The following is a 20,137-nucleotide window of genomic DNA, read 5'->3' as shown; positions in this document are numbered from 1 at the left end:
TTGTGTCTGCCGAGAACTAAAAAAATAAATAAATAAATAAATATTAAAAAAAAAAAAAAAGATTTGTATGTAAAGAAGAGCTCACAGAATTTTTCCACCTCTTTAGAATTACCTAAAATGTCTGCTACTCTGAAGTTGTATAAAAAGAGCAAACTTATATTGCACATTATCACATCCCTGCTCTATTTCCACCATCATACTTCACATTATTTAAATTCTTATTGTTGATATACTCCCCGTAAGAGACTATTTAATTAAGGAACTTTGTCTTATTTAGTTGTAGCCTCAGAGCCAGGAGCAGTGCCTGGAATGCTCATGCTCAATAAACATTGATGCTTTATGAGTAAAGAGATATTCAGTTGACAGTTCATCTCAGAGGTTGTGTCCAACACAAGATAACTGAGTAGTGTGTTAGTCCAAGGAGGGTCTGACCCATATGACCAGAGAGACTCCCTTGGTTTCTGCAATAAGAATTCATGATTTTGTTATAATGGGCCTTACGGTGATAGACTTCTTATGGACAACCATGAAGGTAGACAGTGGAATGCCAGAACACACTATACTAGGAATGGTTCCATCTGCTTTTATTTTAATTTTTTAAATTTTTTTGTGGACACAATATATTTATTTATTTTTATGTGGTGCTGAGGATCAAACCCAGTGCCTCACACATGCAAGGAAAGCGCTTTTAACACTGAGCTACAGCCATCTGCTTTTATTGTCAACTTAAGAATGTGTGGGGAGCAGAATATAATGACAACCTCTCTTTCTGGTGAGTTATATGAGCAGTAAAAGGGGACACTGTTATCAAGGATGAAAACAAGACCCTTAAATTCCATTCTGGTCTTATAAGCTAACTGTTAAGATTTGAAGATAAACACAGTTCTTTATTTTTTTTTCTCCACAATGCCACACACCATTCATTATAAACTATTTTGAGAAACAATGATTTAGGTTGGAGAGTGGATATCCCTGTACTTGAAATGTTCTGAATAAAAAGCCACAGTAAGGCCAGGTGCTGAGAAGTAACTGAAACAGGCCACTTCAGCAATTTCAGCAATGTGCAAGAAAACACATTGGGCTGTTAGGGTAAGAAAAGAAAATCTGTTATGATGTAGAAGCCACCAAAAAATCAACTGAAATGTTTTGGACCACATAGTTCACATCTCATCTCTCCATTATCAAGTGAGGAGTCCAACTCTTTCATATCACATCACATACACTTGTCTTGATCCCACTGGTAAAATCCCAGCCAATCCACTGCATGGGATTACATCTTGAGGATACCATAAAAATGTGGAGATTCTTTCTCTGAACCTGAGACTAGTTTTACAAGGCAGACACAAGAGGCCCTGGAGTATTTTTGTTTTGTTTAGTTGCAGATTAACAGATACTGTGTTTTATAAATTAATGATTTCTCCTCCTATATGTACATTGGCAGGTTTTTAGTAGAATTTTAATGAGCAATAATAGATTAATGGATTGACAGCCCTGTCATACTTACAATTAAGGTTGAAATGCCCCGTTCCATGGTATTTGGAAGGTTCTGAGAGCATTTAGAAGCAACCATGAGCTCTTACGGTATTTAGAAGTGAACATTTTCATGATTGAAATGAGTTTTCTTCAAACAGCCTTCTTTGTATCTAAGGGATACTAGTTTTATCCATAAATCATGAATTTTACTTTTGTTACAAAACTTTTTGTTGTTTATATATACATTTTGCAATTACTAATAGATGTAAGCTCTGACATCTGGAACATCCATGAGAAAAACAATGTCCTGAGGCACTTACAAAAGAGGCTATCAATATACACTCACATAATTATATTTCAGAAAGATCAGTACACTTTTATCAGGACACCAAATAAGAAAAATAGGAAGCATGAACATAGAGGACATGACATAAAATGAAATACATATGTATACACTGAGCATCATTTCATGCCGGGTTCTTAAAGGAAATTCAACAGATCTTCACTAATTCTCCTAAAAATAAACTGGGTGGATGCATTTATGGAACCATTAGACAACCAAAGGAGCCCAGAAGTTTTCTGCATTTGTAAACAGAAGATTTCAGAGAACTTTAGGACTATTGGGGATATTGAAGATGAGGAACTAAGAAAGAAAATTTGAAAAGAAGAATTTTATGAGGATTTGGATTACTGAGCTGTACAGGTTAATGGGATCAGAAATGAGTACATTCATCTAGCTTTTCTCTTTGTAGAAAAACTATAGTAATTTAGCTAGAAGTATGTAGCTAAAGTGAGTCACTTTGCTAACTGCCAGGTTGCTAATTCATACAAATAACATTCTTGCATAGTTTCCATGTTTTTCCCTCAACACCTTTATTTCTTCTCACTTTAAGCATATTTCTCTTTAAAACATAGCTAAAACTGAATTTTCAAAATAGATCAGAGTACTATTCATATTAATAAATGATTCTTCTCCCAAAAGAATTTTTTTTTTTTTTTGGTACCAGATTGAACTCAGGGGCACAAAAAAACTGAACCACATTTCCAGCCCTATTGTGTATTTTATTGAGAGACAGGGTCTCACCTCAGTGATGTGAGTGCCTCACTTTTGCTGAGGCTCGCCTTGAATTTGTGATCCTCTTGCTTCAGCCTCGTGAGCTGCTGGGATCACAGGCATGCCAGCACAAAATAATTTTTTAAAACATGTTTCTTGAGGGCTTGGGATATATCGCAGAAGCAGTGTATTTGCCTTGGATGCATAGGCCATGGGTTCAATCCCCTGACTGCAAAAATATTAACTTTAAAAGTTATGTGCATGGTGGTGCACACCTGTAATCTCAGCAACTTGGAAGACTGAGGCTGGAGGATCGAAAGTTCAAGGCCAGCCTCAGCAACTCAGTGAGACCCTGTCTCAAAATAAAAAATAAAAAAAAAGGGCTGGAGATGTGGCTCAGTGATTGAGCACCTCTGGGTTCAATACCCAGTACCCAAAACAAACACAACAATATCTAGTGCATTGTGTGGATAATTAACTATTTGCAGACTGAAGAAGGAGGAATAAGGAGAAAAAGTTAAAGATAAGCAGTATTGCCAATTGAAAATGAAAATAAATCAAACTGGAAAAACTAGTTCAAAAATTTTAATATATACAAATGGAAAAATACTTTTATTTAAAAACTACTCTAATTGATTCAAAGCTTTTTTGAAATGCCTTAACATTTATAGTTCTTTTTCCTCAGATATTTTGTCAGATGGAGAGAAGCACCATTTGAGTGAATGTTTTCTATACCTAACTATTTGTGATCTGTCAATCACATATTTTTGTTTATCATTTTCACCATACGTAATCCGAGCAGATGATGTTTTGCTGATACAATTAGTGTTATACTACACTAACACTACTGCAATGTTACTGATATTATAGGATGGTGCTTTAATTTTAAGAACTAAACAGTGTTAATAATTTGGCTTCTTTCATATTTCCCGAGTAATTAAAATTGGTTTTAAAAGAAGATTGAATTGGCTCACATACATGTATACAAGCCAGAAACCTATTAAAAGGTCCAATGCCATTAGAATTTCACTTTCATGCCAGATATCATTATTGAACTACAGGTTCATTAACTCTTAAATACTCTTCCCCAAACTCTTCTAACAATTTGTTTCACTTTGATGTGGAAAGACTGAGAGTGCATTTTGTGACTAGGTAATAATAATTCTGTTATAAGCTAGAAATCAACTTTTAACAAATGGAAAAAACAAGGCATTGAAAAAAGCTTGGGTTTTTTTTTTAATCATTATTGCAAATTTTCAGTGTTCCCAATCACATTTTTCAATTTGTGCCTATTTGTTGAACAACCAATATCCCTACAATTAACTCTGAGATCTTTAATTTGTATAGAGAATCATAAAGCAATATTAAGAAATATTTTTCAACAGCATACTTTTTCTGTGCTTTTAGGAGTATACCTGTGTCAAATCGAGTTGTAAAGATGCTCTTTTGTCCTGTAACATTAATCAAATGATCTTTCTGGTCCATTTTTAAAAAAATCATTTTCAAATTTACCAGACATTTCTTAGGCATTGCAACAACCTACTAAGCAGGAGAATAATATGTTGGAAGAGTGCCATTTTTGTGCGATATTCTAATGTGGTGTTCTTTGGTTCTCTTTAAATCATCAATGAGATTACTTAAATTATAAAAGATTGACATGATCATTACTGAAATGGATATATTTTATCTATAACCAAATAAAAGATGATTGACAAAGTAGGACACACCATTATATAAAGTATTGTCTCAGAAATAGGTTGTTGCATTGTTTTAAATTATGGTACCAAGCCTAATCATATGCTAATATCATACACCGCACTTGGTGCTGGGAAAAACTCCTAAGAATCAGGACCAGTTTTAGCTTAGTAAAATTTGAGCAAAACCAATTTAGAACAACAGTTTTTTCTGTTCTACTTAGAACTGATCTTTTTTTCTTCTTTTTTTAGACGTGTCGGTTTCGGTTTTTCTTTTGTTGGGGTGTGGGGATTACTGGCAAAACCGGCCCTCCCAAACCAGTTTAACAGAAGCGTCCCATCTCAAGATTCCGGGTAGCCTGGGGTGGGTTTAGGGGCGCGCCCCCTTACATTTTACCCATATCCCTAGAAAAGGCTGGGAAGTGACAAGAAACGTTAATACCCAAGTCTCAGGGATGGGCTTGGAGGACACTTCGTGCCTTCACTGCAGTCACTTGCAGCCTTTCCAGAGTTCACCTTTCTTTCCCTCACCGCGAACTTCCTCCGGTGCCCTCCACAGCCACCTCCTCCCGCGCCCCGGCACCACGCAGCCTCTGGCTGGCTGCCAATCACAGTGTTCCGCAGCCCCCTGGCTTCAGACTATGCTCCTTCGGCCCTCTGTTCCCTCCCGCTTCAGAGCAGCTTCCCGCCCTTCAGGCTGCTTGTCCATTCAGCAGCGTCCAAGTATTCTTTGGTTCCCGCCCTCTCCATACCCGCCTTCCGGAGGACCCGCCCCCTTCCCTAAGCCTGACGGAATCACCTGACCCGGAGGCACTCCCTCTGAGGAAAGGCAAGAAGGGGCGTGTGCGTGGAGGGGAGGGGCGCGAGAAGAAAGGGGGGATGCCGGGAGTAGGGCGGAGAGACGGGTTGTCAGTCCGTTCTCGCGAGAGAGGACGGAAGCCTGTGGGAGCCCGTGGCCTTTAAAGTGTGGTTCAGCCCTTTCCTCCAGGGGTAGTTTGTAAACACGGCTGCGCTCTGGGCTCCCGGGTGACGGAAAGGATCATGAATAAGTGACCTGGAAAGGTGAGTAGTAATGGGGAGAGGGCCGCAGGACTGGAGACTGTAGGGATACGGAGAAAGAAGGCGCTAACATGGCGACGTCGCTCACCGTAGTCCCCACCCCCCGCTTCTCATCCCCTCGGGCGCTGCTGCAGCGATCCCACCCCTTAGGGCAGTGGTGAAAGTGCCGCTACCTCAGCGGCGCGAGTTGTCTGCTGTAGGAGCCTGAGCGGCGGGACCGGACCGCTAGGTAACTGGCTCTCGATGTTCCGGCCCCTCCCTCTCGCGCGCTTTCCTAACGAAGAGGAAAAAGGAATAACGGCTCCTCTTAAGACCCCTCCCTTCGATTTACCGTCTCCTCCTGTGGTCACTTTAGAGGTCCCTGGGTGCACAACGGATCCGTCCAGTACACAAGGAGATCCCCCTCCTCAATCCTTGGATTGGGCAGGCAAAGGGCCCACTGTGGTCTCCCCACCCAGGATTAAGGCGGTTGAAGGACCCTGTTGGTGATGGCTTGGGAAGATTGGGAGGCGCTGGTGGAAAAAGGTCTGGGTCCCAGATTTCGGGGGAAACTGGTGTCACGGATGGTATGGAGAACCTAGAAGCTGAAGCCCTCGGCCTTTTCTGTCCTTTCTGCCACCCTCACTCTCCCGCCATCCCCCACTTTTTCCAGGTGGGGCGGGGCTGAAGTGTGGGTGCAGATTGACTCTAGTATTTTCTCCTATTTTTTACCTGCAGGAGTGAACTGCCGAGCTTCTGTAGGGAAATTATCTGTGCTTTTTATCAATGCCTTATGGACCAGGACCCAGGGATTGTGTGTACGTGTGTGTGTGTGTGTGTGTGTGTGTATGTATATATGTTTTCCATGCTTGCTCGTTGAACCGAAGCTAGGAAGAGGAGGAGGAGCTGAGTATTTTGTGCCTCTAGGTAGTATAACATTGTCTTTCCTTACTGGCGAGTCTTGAAACTGATGAGGTCAATAGCAAAACTATCATGAATACATTGAAATAAAAGGAAATACTCCTGATGAACCTTAGGCCTTATTGACTAATCCCTAATTATAATGTGAAAGCTAATAATTTCTTAGGGATTATACATTATGGAGACAGTGATAATACATGCGTGTTATGTATACTTGAAATCAGAACACACACTGACTTCTTCTGAGCACACTTTTTGTTGTATTTGAAGACTTTAACCATCAGCGTTGCCATTACCAGTAATGATCATTTTTAAACAAGTTTGTTTTTTTAAAAAATGGTCACCATTCACGTCAAGAATTAAGACAGTTCATGTATCTTTAAGGCTATTGATAATCGTGTAATAGTTTTTGTAAAATAACTCCTAAGACTCTTCCGGATTTACAAGTGATGTGTTATGCTGTCCTCCTAAGACATGTTTCTTCTTGCTTTGAGGATGTTACTGCTGTTGAGTTTTTTAAAATTATTTTTAATATAATATTGTGGTAGTTTAGAACTTAGGTGTTTTGTATTTTAATTATCAGTTAAGGATCTTCAGGAACTTTTGTGTATATTTAAGGTACATAATACCTTCTGTAGATCTGATTGCATTTCCTGTCATTCTTGTTTAAATACCTTATGAAAAAAGTTCATTTTGTATTAAGGGCATTATATTATTCTCTTATTAAATATGTAACCCAGAAATTCCTGTAACTTTTTTTGTTTGGAGTATTTTCTATTTTCGTATTTTTAAACTAAATTAATGGTAGAAAAGGTTATGTCACTCTTTAACAAATAATTGGAAGGGCGCTTTTATTAGTATTCAGAATTTGGAAACTATGTAAGTATTGTTTAAAAAATACATTCTATCCATCAAATACCTTCTACTTATAACTAGCATTTACTCTCAAGAAATCATCTACATTTTTTTACCTGAATTTTTGTATTTTAAATAACAATAGTTTCAATGATTTATGTTGTTTGCTACTAAATTGAATTGCTAGATCAGGTAAACAATTCCACTATAAATGCTATTTCCACTCATTTTTTTCTTCACGCTCTTCCTCCTACTGTGAAATATGTCTATAAGCTGGTATTTCTTTCTCTTTGTTTTTCTTATTAAAATATCCCTTGAAAACAAAGTAGTAAAGTCTTCCTTACTTAAATGCAATTTTGGGGGGCTGGATATGACATTTTGGCAAAGGTAGTAAAGTGATTTAAAAACTTAAGAATTTTTGTTCAACAAAAAGGGATGTAAACAAAATTTCCTCTAAGGAGAACAACACTTAATTGAAAGCCAGTTGTAAGCATTCAAATAATATTTATACAATGATTACAATAGTGTCAGGAATTTAATGAGAACTCAGTATATAGTGTGATAATTATTATTGTTGAATAAAGTGTGAGAATTGTAATTGGCAAAATACCAAATGAACTTTAGTTATTTGGTGTTGCATAATTATCTTCATCTCTTAACATTGGCCTTAAATTTATAAATATTTTTGAAATTTTTTTACTATGTGGAACCTAATCTTTTGTATTCCAATTTATACCTTTGTTCTTCCAATTTTAGCTTTGTTTTTTTTCTTAATTTTACTCCTTACACTAATGTTTCCTTTTGTTTATTGAACATTTATTGGAATACTGTTATTAGAGATCAACTCCAGTTTAACCATACTAACAAATAATTGTTTTCATTATTACTGTTTTCTTCTAATTTGCATATACATACTATATGGTTTTTGCAGAATTTAGAATATCATAAATATTGTTTATTTTACTTTTCTAACCTTTGTAATATTTGATGATTATGTGACAGCCAGATTACTGTTAAAATTTCCTCAATTCTAAGGACCCCAAAGGGAAATAATTGTTTGTACTTTATTCCTCTCAATAACATTAAATTGAACAGCTCTGTTCATGTAGCTTTCTCTTCTTTTGAACTGTTTCCATAGGATACTAATCTCAAATGGGATTACTGCTGAAAGGATATAAATGTTTCTACAGTTGCTAAATTTTTGCTTCTCCCCAAGTAGAGTTGACCAAGTTTACACTGTCATCAGACTATGAATGCAGTAGCTTTGCTATAATTTTGCTGACTTTGGAATTGTGCTTATTAAATAAAATGTGATTGCTTAATTGGGAATTATTAATGGCACTAAGTTATATTATTTAGTAGTTTTGAAATTATTTAGTCAACCATATGTTTTTGTAGTTTGACAAATATTTTTCATTTTTTTTCTGCTTTTTGAACTATAGATTTCAGACAAGATCGGGCATATTCAGGGTATTAAGATTATAGACTTTTAACTATAGGTTCCATAGGGTTTCTGTCTTAACGAATTTGTCATTTTGAATCTTAATAATTCATGATTAATAATTATTGATAATTATTAAGATTCAAAATGACAAATTCATTTTCCTATAGGTAATCCTTCAAATAAAGTCTGTTTGTGTTGTAGCCAAATTGACTAAGGTTTTGTTTCTTTGATATCTTCTTCTGGCACATAGTAAGTATGTAGTCAGGATTTGGGGATAATTTTTTTTTAGGAGCCAGATTGTCATGAGTCTACTACTTAGGAGCTGTATTATGTTGTGGGACAAATTATGTCTTTTTTTGGTGCCTCATTTTCCTTTAAGGAGAATAACACTTAACTGTAAACCTTGTAAGTATTCAGATAATGTTTATAGAATGCTTAAAACTGTGTCAGGAACTTAATGAGAACTCAACATATAATATAATAATTATTGATGAAGTTTATTCAGAAATACTAATGTAGTACAGCCACTTGAAGGATGTTTATGATGTTGCTTGAAAATAATACACCATCCATCTATTTGGTAGTTTTGACAACAAAGTTGGGTTTTCCCTAGGAACTTATTTGTACTGGGATTTACTAATTTAGAATTTTCATAAATCCATTTAAGAGAGTATCATGTATTTTTTGTTCCATGTGTGACCCTTCTCCCAAATCAGACTTTTTCTATATCAAATTTTTAGTATTTTAGCATGCACATGTTTGAGGTGATAAAATTATACTGTAATTTCCATAAAATCCATTTTTTTTTCTTCTAGGCCAATTTCACCATAAACAATCTAGTGAGACCTTTTATTTCTTCCTCATAGGAGATTATGATGAATTAAAATAACAGTCCTGATGGTTGTTCTTTTAAAGTCCTTAGTAATTATTCAAGTAATATAACTACATTATCAATTCTCATCCACAGTGTTGAGAGTTACTGATGTCTTTTGTTGTTTGTAAAGCAGATTTTAATGATTGTTGAAATATAGATTAGGATTAAGGGTTTTTCCTATTAGTAATATCACTTTCACTTACTTGAACTTGGACATACTTTGAGGAAGGGAGAGAGGTGAGCTTATTAGTGTTTTGATGCAAATTATATATAAAGTGTAGTTTATCTTGTTTGTGCTCTCTTTGTAAATGAGAAATTTTAATTGATGTATTATCAGTAGTGGTGATGACTATAAATTGTTGTAGCTCTTAGTGAATTATGAATTTCTATTTTCTTTTTACTTTTTAAAATTTTTTTATTAATTTTTGAGGGGTACCAGGGATTGAACTCGGGCACTTGACCACTGAGCCACTTCTCTAGCCCTATTTTGCATTTTGTTTAGAGACAGGGTCTCATTGAGTTGCTTAGGGCCTTGCTTTGGCTGGCTTTGAGCTTGCAATCCTCCTGCCTCAGCCTCCCAAGCCACTGGGATTACAGGTGTATGCCACTGCACCCAGCTTCTTTCTACTTTTACCAAAAAAGCTAAGTTTTTAGTGAGGGAGGGCAAAACACAACAAAGATATATATTTTATTCATCTACCTTTAGGTAAAAGTATGCTGTGAACATTATGAGACTGATTCCATTACCAAATCTAAAGTGATATAGTAAGACTTGCACTCATACTTTATATTCATAACTCTTAATCTGTAAGTTCTTTGTATTTATATGCTTTTAATGTTATTCTGTTGTAATTTTAAACTGTAAAGCAAGAACTTGCTTACCTTCCATAAAACAGGGATTAGAGATCTGAAAATAATCAACTCACTTTAAAAATGAAGTTAAAAATTGGACTACTGTTATTTTTATTAAAGAAAGTTTTTGAGATATTGGGATATTCACATACTCAAATATAGTCTCAGGAAGTCTGACATGATTTTTGTGTGTCCCATCAGCTTTGAAAAATTTCATCAAAACTTTAGTATACTCTTAAGGATTGTGATATATGTGAAAGAAATCTGTCATGTCTTCTGTGAGTGAAGAAAAAGTGGAAACTGCTTTCCTCATTAAAATGAGCTTTAACTTTTTCTAACATTTGTATTTTTTCTCTCTATTAATGAAATAAACATCAATTTTATGAATAAATCAATGTGTTAAAGATTAGTTTAATTTTCACAGAGGATTTTGATATATAGTTTTAAAAATATTCTTCATTTTTTTAATTGACATATTATGGCTATAATATGTAGTTACTAGTTTCTGGCTTTAAAAATGAAAAGAGAGTAAGATTAGGTATTAGTTAGGCATTAGGAGAATGTACATTTGAAGTTAAAGTAAGCTTGGTGTAGTGGTTTGTGCCTGTGATCCCATTTACCCAGGAGGCAGAGGCAGGGAGGATTGAAAAGCTCAAGGCCAGCCTCCAAATTTAGGGAGACCAGCCAGGTATGGTAGCAAATGCCTAAAATCCCAGTGACTCATGAGACTGAGACAGGAGGATTGCAAATTCAAGACTTGCCTCAGCAACGTGGCAAGATCCTGTCTCAAAATAAAAAGACTGGGGATGTGATTCAGTGGTTAAGTGCCTCTAGATTCAATCCCTGGTACCAAAAACAGAGCAGGAAGGAGGGAGCAGGGGGTACAGTTCAGTTTTAGAGGACCCAATAATGAAAGAAAGAAGAAAGGAAACTAAAATAAAAATATTGCAGAAAAACTTAATATAAACCAATAATTGCATATATTGTTTTCCTTAATTCTGTTTGACAACCTTGAAAGGCATGTTGTTTCTTACTGAAGAGGATCACAGTGTAATTATGCTATTTAGATTGCCCTAGTGTAGGAAGTCCAAGATAATTGAAAGGAAGAGTGAAATGTTTCTAGGTCATGACTATAGGTTTTCAAACTCCTGGGTTTAGATTTGCTATTATGACCATATTGCTGTTCCCAAGGTGAGCTCTGGGATTATTTCTTGCATTTTTTGGCATTCAACCAAGATAAAAGAAGTTGTAGTATAGCTCATTTATATAGTGCTTGCCCAGTATGTGTGAGGCCCTAGCTTCAATCCCCAGCACCACAATAAATAAATACATACATGCATACATACATACATATATACATACAAGCACAGAGCCTCTCTGGTGCTGCTGTCCTTGAAGTTGTGGAGTACAAGTCCATCTTCCTACATTAATTTTCTATTCCTGCCTCACAAATTACCACACACTGAGCATCTTAAAATAATACAAACATATTATAGCTACTGGAGGTCAGAAGCCTTGGTAAGGTCAATTGAGTCATCTGCTTGGGATCTTTTTATTTTTTTCTGATATCTAAAAAAAAAATGTGCATAATAATGGGGTACCATGTGTTATTTTGATATATGCATACACTGTGTAGCATTCAAGTCAGGTTGAGCATTTCTGTCTCCTTGGTCATCTATCTTTTCTTCCTGGTGAAAACATTCAAAATCCTTTCTTGAGATACATAATTATTACCTGTAGTCATTCTACTGTGCAGTATCACACAAAGAGTTTCCTATCACTAACTGTAACTAGTACCCATTGATCAACTTTTCACCCTGCACTACAGGCTTTGGTAACCACCATTTTGTTCCCAACTTCTATGAGATTGGTTTGGAGATTTTGGGGGTTTTGTTTGTTTGTTTGTTTGTTTACACAAAAGCATGATCACATGGTACTTGTAAATTTTTTTTTTTTTTTTTTTTTTAGTTTGTCTTATTTTACTCTCCTAATGATCTGTAATTCCATCCATGTTGTCATGAATGACAGAATTTCATTCTGTGCTTAGGGTCTTACAAAACCAAAATCAATGTGTTGACAGTGCTATGTTCCTTTTTGGAGTCTCTAGGGAAGAATTCGCTTCCAAGTTCATTCAGGTTGTTGACTAAATTCCAATGCTTGCAGTTGTAGGACTGTCATCCCCCTTCCCTTCCTTGTTATCAGCCAAGGCCTGCTCTTTACTTCTAGAAGCTGAAATACTGTTCATGTGCCCTCCTCAAATAGTGGCAGATCAAGTCCTCTCATGCATCTCACTTGTCTGATTTCTTTTTCTGCTTGTATGTCCAACTCCAGATCAACAAAGTTCTGTGCTCTAGACCAGGTCCACCTAGATAACTGAGAATATTCTCTCTATTTTAGAATCTGTAATCTTGTACATCTACAAAGTTCTTTTTGCCATGTAATATAATCTGTTCAGAGGTTCCTGGAATTAGAGCATGGACATCATGGGAGCTATTCTACCTCTACTATACACATATTCTGCAAAGAAATTCCATAAACTATACCTGTACATTTCTAAATTGCTTCCTAAAATTTTTCATCTGAGTTTGGATAGTTGAAAAGTATTCTGGTTGTGCACAGTGGTCCACACTTGCATTCCTGGATACTTGAGAAACAGAGGTAAGAAGATTGCAAGTTCAAGGCTAGCCTGGGCAATTTGTTGAGGATCTGTCCCCCAAAATAACAAAAGGATTGGGGATATAACTCAGAGGTAGCAAATGTGGGGCCCTAGATTCAATCTCAATACTGCAAAAAGAAAACTCTAATGCATTTTATTATTTTTTTCCTCCACATTTTTATTGGTGCGTTATAGTTGTACATAAATATGAGATTTGTTGTTATATGCATACAAAACAACATAATTTGGCCAATATCCCTAGCTTTTCTAGATATAGACACCACTCTTATAATATCAGTTGCCATAATGATTTGATACAATTGTTTTTTTAAAATGTGAATTAATTAACAGTTGGAAATTTTCATTGTTCCTTTTTTCTTATTAAAATGTTATTTTTTCCATTCCTTCAATGTAATTTTATTTGAATCCAATGTATTTTAATGTTTTAAATAAAAATATCTTATTGATCACTTTTATCATACTTTATAACAAATACATATTCAAATTTTCATAATTTCTCATTGATTTCTTTTTTCCATATTTTTATTAGTGAATTATAATTATATAATAGCAAATCATTTTTACATATTTTTATGCACTTAGGCACATGGTGTAACTATATAATTTAATTGTTCTCAAGATATCCCCTTTCCCTCCCCCGGTCCTTTTCCTCTACTCTACTGGTCTTCTTTTAATTTTCATGAGACACCACCACCACCTCTTTCTTTTCTTTTTCCTCTCTAGCTTCCACATGAGAAAATTTATGACCCTTGACTTTCTGAATGGTTTATTTTGTTTAACATAATGCTCTGAGGTTCCATCGATTTTCCTGCAGATAACATAATTTCATTCTTCTTTACGGCTAAATAAAATACCATTTTGTATGTATACCACATTTTCTTTATCCATTCAACTGTTGATAGACACCTAGACTGGTTCCATAATTTGGCTATTATGAATTGTACTGTATATGGGTATGCATGTGTCACTATAGTATGCTAACTTTAATTCTTTAGAATTAATATTGAAGTGTGGTATACTTGGGGCATATGGTGGGTCCATTCCTAGTATTTTTGAGGAACCCCCTACTGATTTCCATAGTGGTTGTACTAATTTATAATCTCACCAACAGTGTTAAAAGTGTTTCTTTTTCCCCACATCTTATTTGGAATTTAATTATTGTTGTACTTTTTTGATGGTTGCCATTCTAACTGAAGTAAAATGAAATCTTAGTGTAGATTTGATTTGCTTTTTCCTAATTGCTAAAGATGTTGAACTTTTTTTTTTTTCCATATATTTGTTGACTGTTTGTATTTCCTCTTTTGAGAAATATGTGTAGTTCATTTACCCTTTTTTTGGTTAACCAGGGATCGAATTCAGGTACTCAACCACTGAGCCACATCCCCAGCCCTATTTTGCATTTTGTTATTTAGAGACAGGGCCTCACTAAGTTGCTTTAGTGCCTCTCTGTTGCTGAGGCTGGCTTTGTACTTGAAATCCTCCTGTCTCAGCCTCCCAAGCCACAGGGATTACAGGCATGTGCTACCACACCCAGCTGCCCATTTATTAATTGGGGTTTTTGATTCTTCATATATTCTGGATATTAATCCTCTGTCAGAGGAGTACCTAGCAAAGATTTTCTCCCATTCTGTAGCTTCTCTCTTTAAATTTTTCCTTTGCTGTGCAGAAGTTTTTAAATTTGATATCATCCTGTTTATTAATCCTTGATATTATTTCCTGTGCTTTGGAGTTCCATTAAGTTGTGAGCCTGCTCCCACATGTTTTAGTGTTGACTCTATGTCTTCTTTAAGGAGTTGCAAAGTTTCTGGTATAATTTTTAGGTCTTTGATCCATTTTGAGGTGACTTTGATGCCGATGAGAGAGAAGAATCTAGATTCATTCTTCTACATATTGATAACCATTTTTCCCAGTACCGTTTGTTAAAAAGGCACTTTTCTCCAACAAGTTTTTGGCACTTTTGTCAAGGATCAGGTGACTGTCTCTGTGGGTTTGTCTGTGTCTTCTGTACCATTGGTCTATGTGTCTGTTTTTATGCCAGTACCATACTGTTTTTGTTACTATAGCTCTGTAGAAAAATTTGAAGTCAGGTGTTGTAATGCCTCCAGCATTGCTTTTTTGTCCTAAAATTGCTTTGGTATGTATTCTGAGTCTTTTAGTCTTCCAGGTGAATTTTAGGACTTGCTTTTTTCTAGTTCTAGAAAGAATATCTTTGGTAATTTGAAGGATAGTGCATTGAATCTGTGTATGACTTTTGGTAATATAGCCATTTTAACTACATTATTTTTGCCGATGTATGAATATGAGAGGGCTTACCATATTCTAGTGTCTTCTTCAATTTCTTTCTTTAGCATTCTTTAGTTTTTCATTGTAGAGTTCTTTTGCCTATTTCTAGGTTTTTCCTCTCTTTTTTTTTAACCCCCTGAGGCTATTGTGAATGGGATTATTTTTCTGCTTTCTTTCTCAGCAGGTTCATTATTGGTGTATAGGAAAACTTGATATTTATATATTGATTTGTATCCTATAATTTCTTCTTTTCTTCATTCTTATGGAACTCCCTCTCAAGGCTGTATTTTTGGATAATATTTCAAGAATGAAAGAAACAGTCATTAAAGATTATTGTTAGTCATCACAGTATTCAGTATATCTGAAATTCAGAACATTTCTAAACACAGGACAAGCACCATTGTTAACTAGTGCTTTGCATTTATCTGAAATGGGAAAAAGCATGAGCCTGAGGCTTAATGGTGCCTTCATCAATAGAGGCTTTAAGACATTCTTATTTTAAATTATCCATTTGTTTTGTTTAATGGAAGTTTTTACAACCCAGGGCAATACATTCCAATAAGATTTGAGGTGGGGGAGCTGGGGCTGTGGTTTAAAGGTATAGTGCTCGCCTAGCAAGTGGGAGGTGCTGGGTTTGATCCTCAGTGCCACATAAAAAAATAAATAAATAAAATAAAAATAATGTGTCCAAGTACAACTAATAAAAAAAAAAGGATTTGAGGTGGATGAGAAGTATTGGTTTTTTGTTTGTTTACTTTACAGTACTGGATATGGAACCATGGGCATTGCACATGGTAGGCAAGTGCTCTAACATAAAACTACCGTCCTAGCCCTCCTTTTGGCTTTTTTGAAATGTATGAGATTGAGGATTCAGGGAAAATAGGCACATCAGTTTTAGGGAAGCAAAGAGAGGTTGAAGATGTGCTTGCCCAGGTACCCTTGGAAAACAATCATGACCCTTTAATAATACATTACTTAGTTTGAACACTGCCTCTTTAAGACTTTTTCACTACTGTCTAGATCCTCTTCTCCCAAAGGACAGATGCCACCCTCCTCTACCACACAGGATTGTACTTGGGTATGTTAGACTCTTCTGATTTCTTGTACAGGATTGATTTCTTTTAACACTAATACATATCTTTTAGGCCTGTTTGCAGGCACAATACTTGTCTCTTACCATGACAATTAGCAGTATTTGAACCTTTTGGTAGAGATTCTACCCTCAGGTTAGTTATATCTAATTGTAAGAAATGCCTGTACCTTAGGTAGGATATTTTGTGGAAAAGGAGAGATTCCTACATCTGTGCCTTTCAAGGTAAGAAAGAAAAAAGTAGTTTTAATCTTCAAATTATCATTTCTATATGATTATACAAATAGGAAAACTTAGAGACTAATTTACCAAATAAACATTTCTCTGAAAGAAAACAATTGGAAAAAAATTTATCTCCCCCTAAAATAGGTAAACATTTATGTTATCCCACAGAGCCATTTGTCCTTTGAATTGCTGTTCCATGTATAGTCCCATTTTACATTTGTATAACTAAATATCCTATTTGTATAACTAAATATCCTATTTAAAGCAGAATTGCCACCTTTGAATTGAGTCTTCCCAGTTTTCCATCCAAGCATAATAGAATGTTTTAGACAATCTGATAAGCTAATAAGCTAAAGTGTAGTAGTCCTTCTTTTTCTTTATTCTCATAGCTTTGTCTTTGTTGTTTTAATTACTTATAGCCCTTCTTCACAACAGTATGCAATAGAAAAATCTCCCAAATTCTTTCTTGGCCTGATAGTGGGACCATAGTCCTGTGATAATGGTAGAAGAAAATACTTCTCCTTTGACCATCATGCTTCCAACTTCATTACCTTTTCTTAATGCAGTTAGGAGCTGAGCTTTCTGCAGAGTGTTTCTCCAGTCTCACCTTGGGCACTCCATTATTTACATAATGGTTCTGTCTAATAATTTTTGTGTTTTGTGAATTTATGTGAATTTAGTCTCCCAAACAATGATTCCGGTTGTTTCTTTGCATGGGGCTTTGTCATCCTGGTCTTCAGATTTTTTCCCTTCTTCCTTTGTCACATGCAAATTGACCTTTTATTGGTAGAATGTTGGTCTTTGTCACTGGCGAGACCTACTTTTAAAAGCTCCCTTTAGTAGACTGCCAACTCATTTCTATGAGGTATCTAACCATCTTACATTGTAGTATGAAATGGGTGTGAGGGCATAAATAACTAATTGTCTATCAGTATTCATTCCCTTCTTTCTGGTTAGTGGTAGATATTGAAATTTCTAATTAATAAGTTTGTGGTGAAATAAATATGTCGGAGACTCTCTGCCAGCTTTGGCTGTGTGACCAAGTTCTGGTCCATGGAATGTGAGCAGAAGTTTCCTATGAGAGTTCTGAAAATTTTCCTTAAAGGGAAGCTGCTGCTCAACTTTTCTTCTCTTGTTTTCTAATCAGTAGAGGTTATGGTTAGAGCTTGAGCAATCATTTTTAAAACAATGAAGGGGAAGCCATGCATTGAAGGCAGAGAAACAAAACAGAACAATGATGGGTTCCTTAGGATTCTGGACTGCCTACATTTCCATTGAATGTATTTCTGAATAATTTAAGCCATTGTTTAAGTTTTCTGTCATTAACAGCAGAATCTAATCCTAACAGAGATATTAAAAAGTCATGCTGGCTGGGTGAGGTGGTGCATGCCTATAATTCTAGTAGTGGCTCAGGAAGCTGAGGCAGGAGAATCATGAGTTCAAAGCCAACTTCAGCAATTTAGCAAGGCCCTAAGCCACTTAGTGAGACCTTATCTCTAAATTAAAAAAGAAAAGAAAAAAGGGCTAGAGATGTGGCTCAGTAGTTGAGCACCCTTGGGTTTAATTCCCTGTAACAAAACAAAACAAAAAGTCAAGCTATTTTTCAAATAAGAAGCACACAAACTGGATCCCTTGGATGTTATGGTGTAGCACTGACGCACACAAAAACTATTAATCTCCACTATGAAGAATTTTGATGCTTAGATTTCATGCCATGTCACCTGTTATCCATGATTCCCTCCCCACCTCAGGTTTATTATGGTAAAAATCATTTTCTCTTTTCATCATGGGTCCATTGTCCTACTTTTATCCTTGGAACTGTTATACCTCTAGTGGGTGATAATGTACCAAAAATTATTGGAGACTACAGGATAAATGTCTTCCTGAATCACTGAGGATTTTGGACGGAGCTTTAATTTTCTATTAAAACATATAGATAGATGGAAAGCAAAATTCAGATGCGTGTTTTCGATATGAAAGAAACATTTGAAGTGTTTATCATTATGGAGAAGTACATGAGGCTATTCTTCAGATCACGCAGGGTAATGAGTTCACGCTTCTCTGCCTCTTCTTTTCCTAGGGATACTAGATGGAAACTTAAGTTGTGCTTATTGGTAAGAGCTGAAGGATTCCTGACTATAGAGTGAATAAAACTCATGGCCTACCAGCTAGAAAGGTAAGAAATCTTAATTAAGCTTTTATTGCAAAAGCATTCTTTTTATTTTTGACTGTCTCCAAATATTATTGAATTTAACTGATGTTTCTATACAATATTACTTAGAACGCTACCATATTGATAATGCTTAGTTTTAAAAAAAAAGATTCTGAGTGTCAGCAAAGTTGGAAATGTCCTTTTGGAGATAGAACATGTATCAGCATATTAAAGTGCATCTAAGACTGATTTTAAAGTGTTAGATTTTGTTTAATTCAGAGGCTCCTAAACTTATTTGACTGGAGACAAGTAGGCCCAACATAAACATCCCAATTCTCCTAGGATTTTATAAGACTAGTAACAGTAGTAAATCTATGAAGTACTTTCTATGTTTCAGAAATATTTGTGGCAAAAAGTTTACATACTCTATATACAAGCAAATTAAACATTAGATTTATTTGCTTTTGTATTGATTTGTTTCAGCCAAGTAAATTACCATTATTATTTCATACTGATCAGAAATATTAATTTGACATTATAAGGTCCTTGAATTATACCATTTTTGAGCATCTATGTGCTAGCCATATGGTATTGATATTAGAGATATGAAATACAGTGGGTTTTGATCTCAAGCCATTTATAGTTTCTAAATACAGCTTTTTTAAATGGAAAGCAATCCCAACAACTCAACTCTGGAGGCCAGGATAGAAGGTTTACAAGTTCAAGGCCAGACTCAGCAACTTAGGGAGACCCTATCTCAAAATTTAAAAAATAAATAAATAAAAAGGGCTGGGGATGTAGCTAAGTGGTAAAGTGCCCCTGAGTATAATCCCTAGTACTCCCCCTCCCCATTAAAATTTAAAAATTCGGGCTGGGGATGTGGCTCAAGCAGTAGCGCGCTCGCCTGGCATGCGTGCGGCCCGGGTTCGATCCTCAGCACCACATACAAACAAAGATGTTGTGCCCGCCGAAAACTAAAAAATAAATATTAAAAAAAAAAAATTCTCTCTCACTATCTCTCTCTGTCTCTCACTCTCTCTTTAAAAAAATAAAATAAAATGGAAGGAAAAATATCAGTTTAATAAAGTGATCTGGCATGCAGAATCTTTCAAAACATGGCAGTCTAATGGTAGACTTTGCAAATATATCAAGATGTGTGAGCAAATTGGCCTGTGCTTTTGTACCTAAACCCAGAGGTCCAAATCAAAAGAAAAAAACATGCATAAATGGAGTTACTCTAATTTTGTCAAAAATTTGGAAAATAATTGAAATGTGGGGCTAAGGCTGTAGCTCAGTGGTTAAGTGCTTGCCTTGCATATGTGAGGCACTGGGTTTAATCCTAGCACCACATAAAAATAAATAAAGATACTGTGTGTTCATTTACACTAAATAAATATTTAAAAAATAATTGAAATGTGTATGTATTTAAAAGGTGAAAAAAATTTAAAGCAAATACAAGGAAGAAAGGGTGGTAACACTTGATAATTTTTTCTTATATACTAATC

The 20,137-nt window shown here is 35.6% G+C and overlaps 1 protein-coding gene across 7 annotated transcripts in view; it reads left to right on the top strand.

Moving 5' to 3' along the window:
* The first annotated feature begins 5,102 nt into the window (after positions 1–5,102).
* The window catches only part of Atf2 (activating transcription factor 2), a 101,971-nt gene continuing 86,936 nt past the window's right edge, over positions 5,103–20,137 (top strand). For 5 of the 7 annotated variants that reach the window (XM_046447329.2, XM_058580217.1, XM_058580216.1 and 2 more), the window contains exon 1: positions 18,561–18,656. Coding sequence is in view for 2 of the 7 variants with exons in the window: in XM_058580213.1 (XP_058436196.1) it covers positions 18,637–18,656 (20 nt within the window). In the remaining 5 variants the exon portion in view is untranslated. Of the gene's footprint in view, positions 5,284–5,351; positions 5,510–18,560; positions 18,657–20,137 lie in introns of those variants that run through there. The other 2 variants (XM_058580213.1, XM_058580214.1) reach the window with 2 other exon arrangements.

Source organism: Marmota monax, unplaced genomic scaffold (genome assembly GCF_021218885.2).
Source record: "Marmota monax isolate L192 unplaced genomic scaffold, Marmota_monax_Labrador192_F-V1.1 WCK01_AAM20220418_F8-fsc00007, whole genome shotgun sequence".
In the NCBI taxonomy this organism is placed as follows: Eukaryota; Metazoa; Chordata; class Mammalia; order Rodentia; family Sciuridae; genus Marmota; species Marmota monax.
Note: the sequence above shows the minus strand (reverse complement) of the source record. Positions and strands in the feature narration are given on the sequence as shown.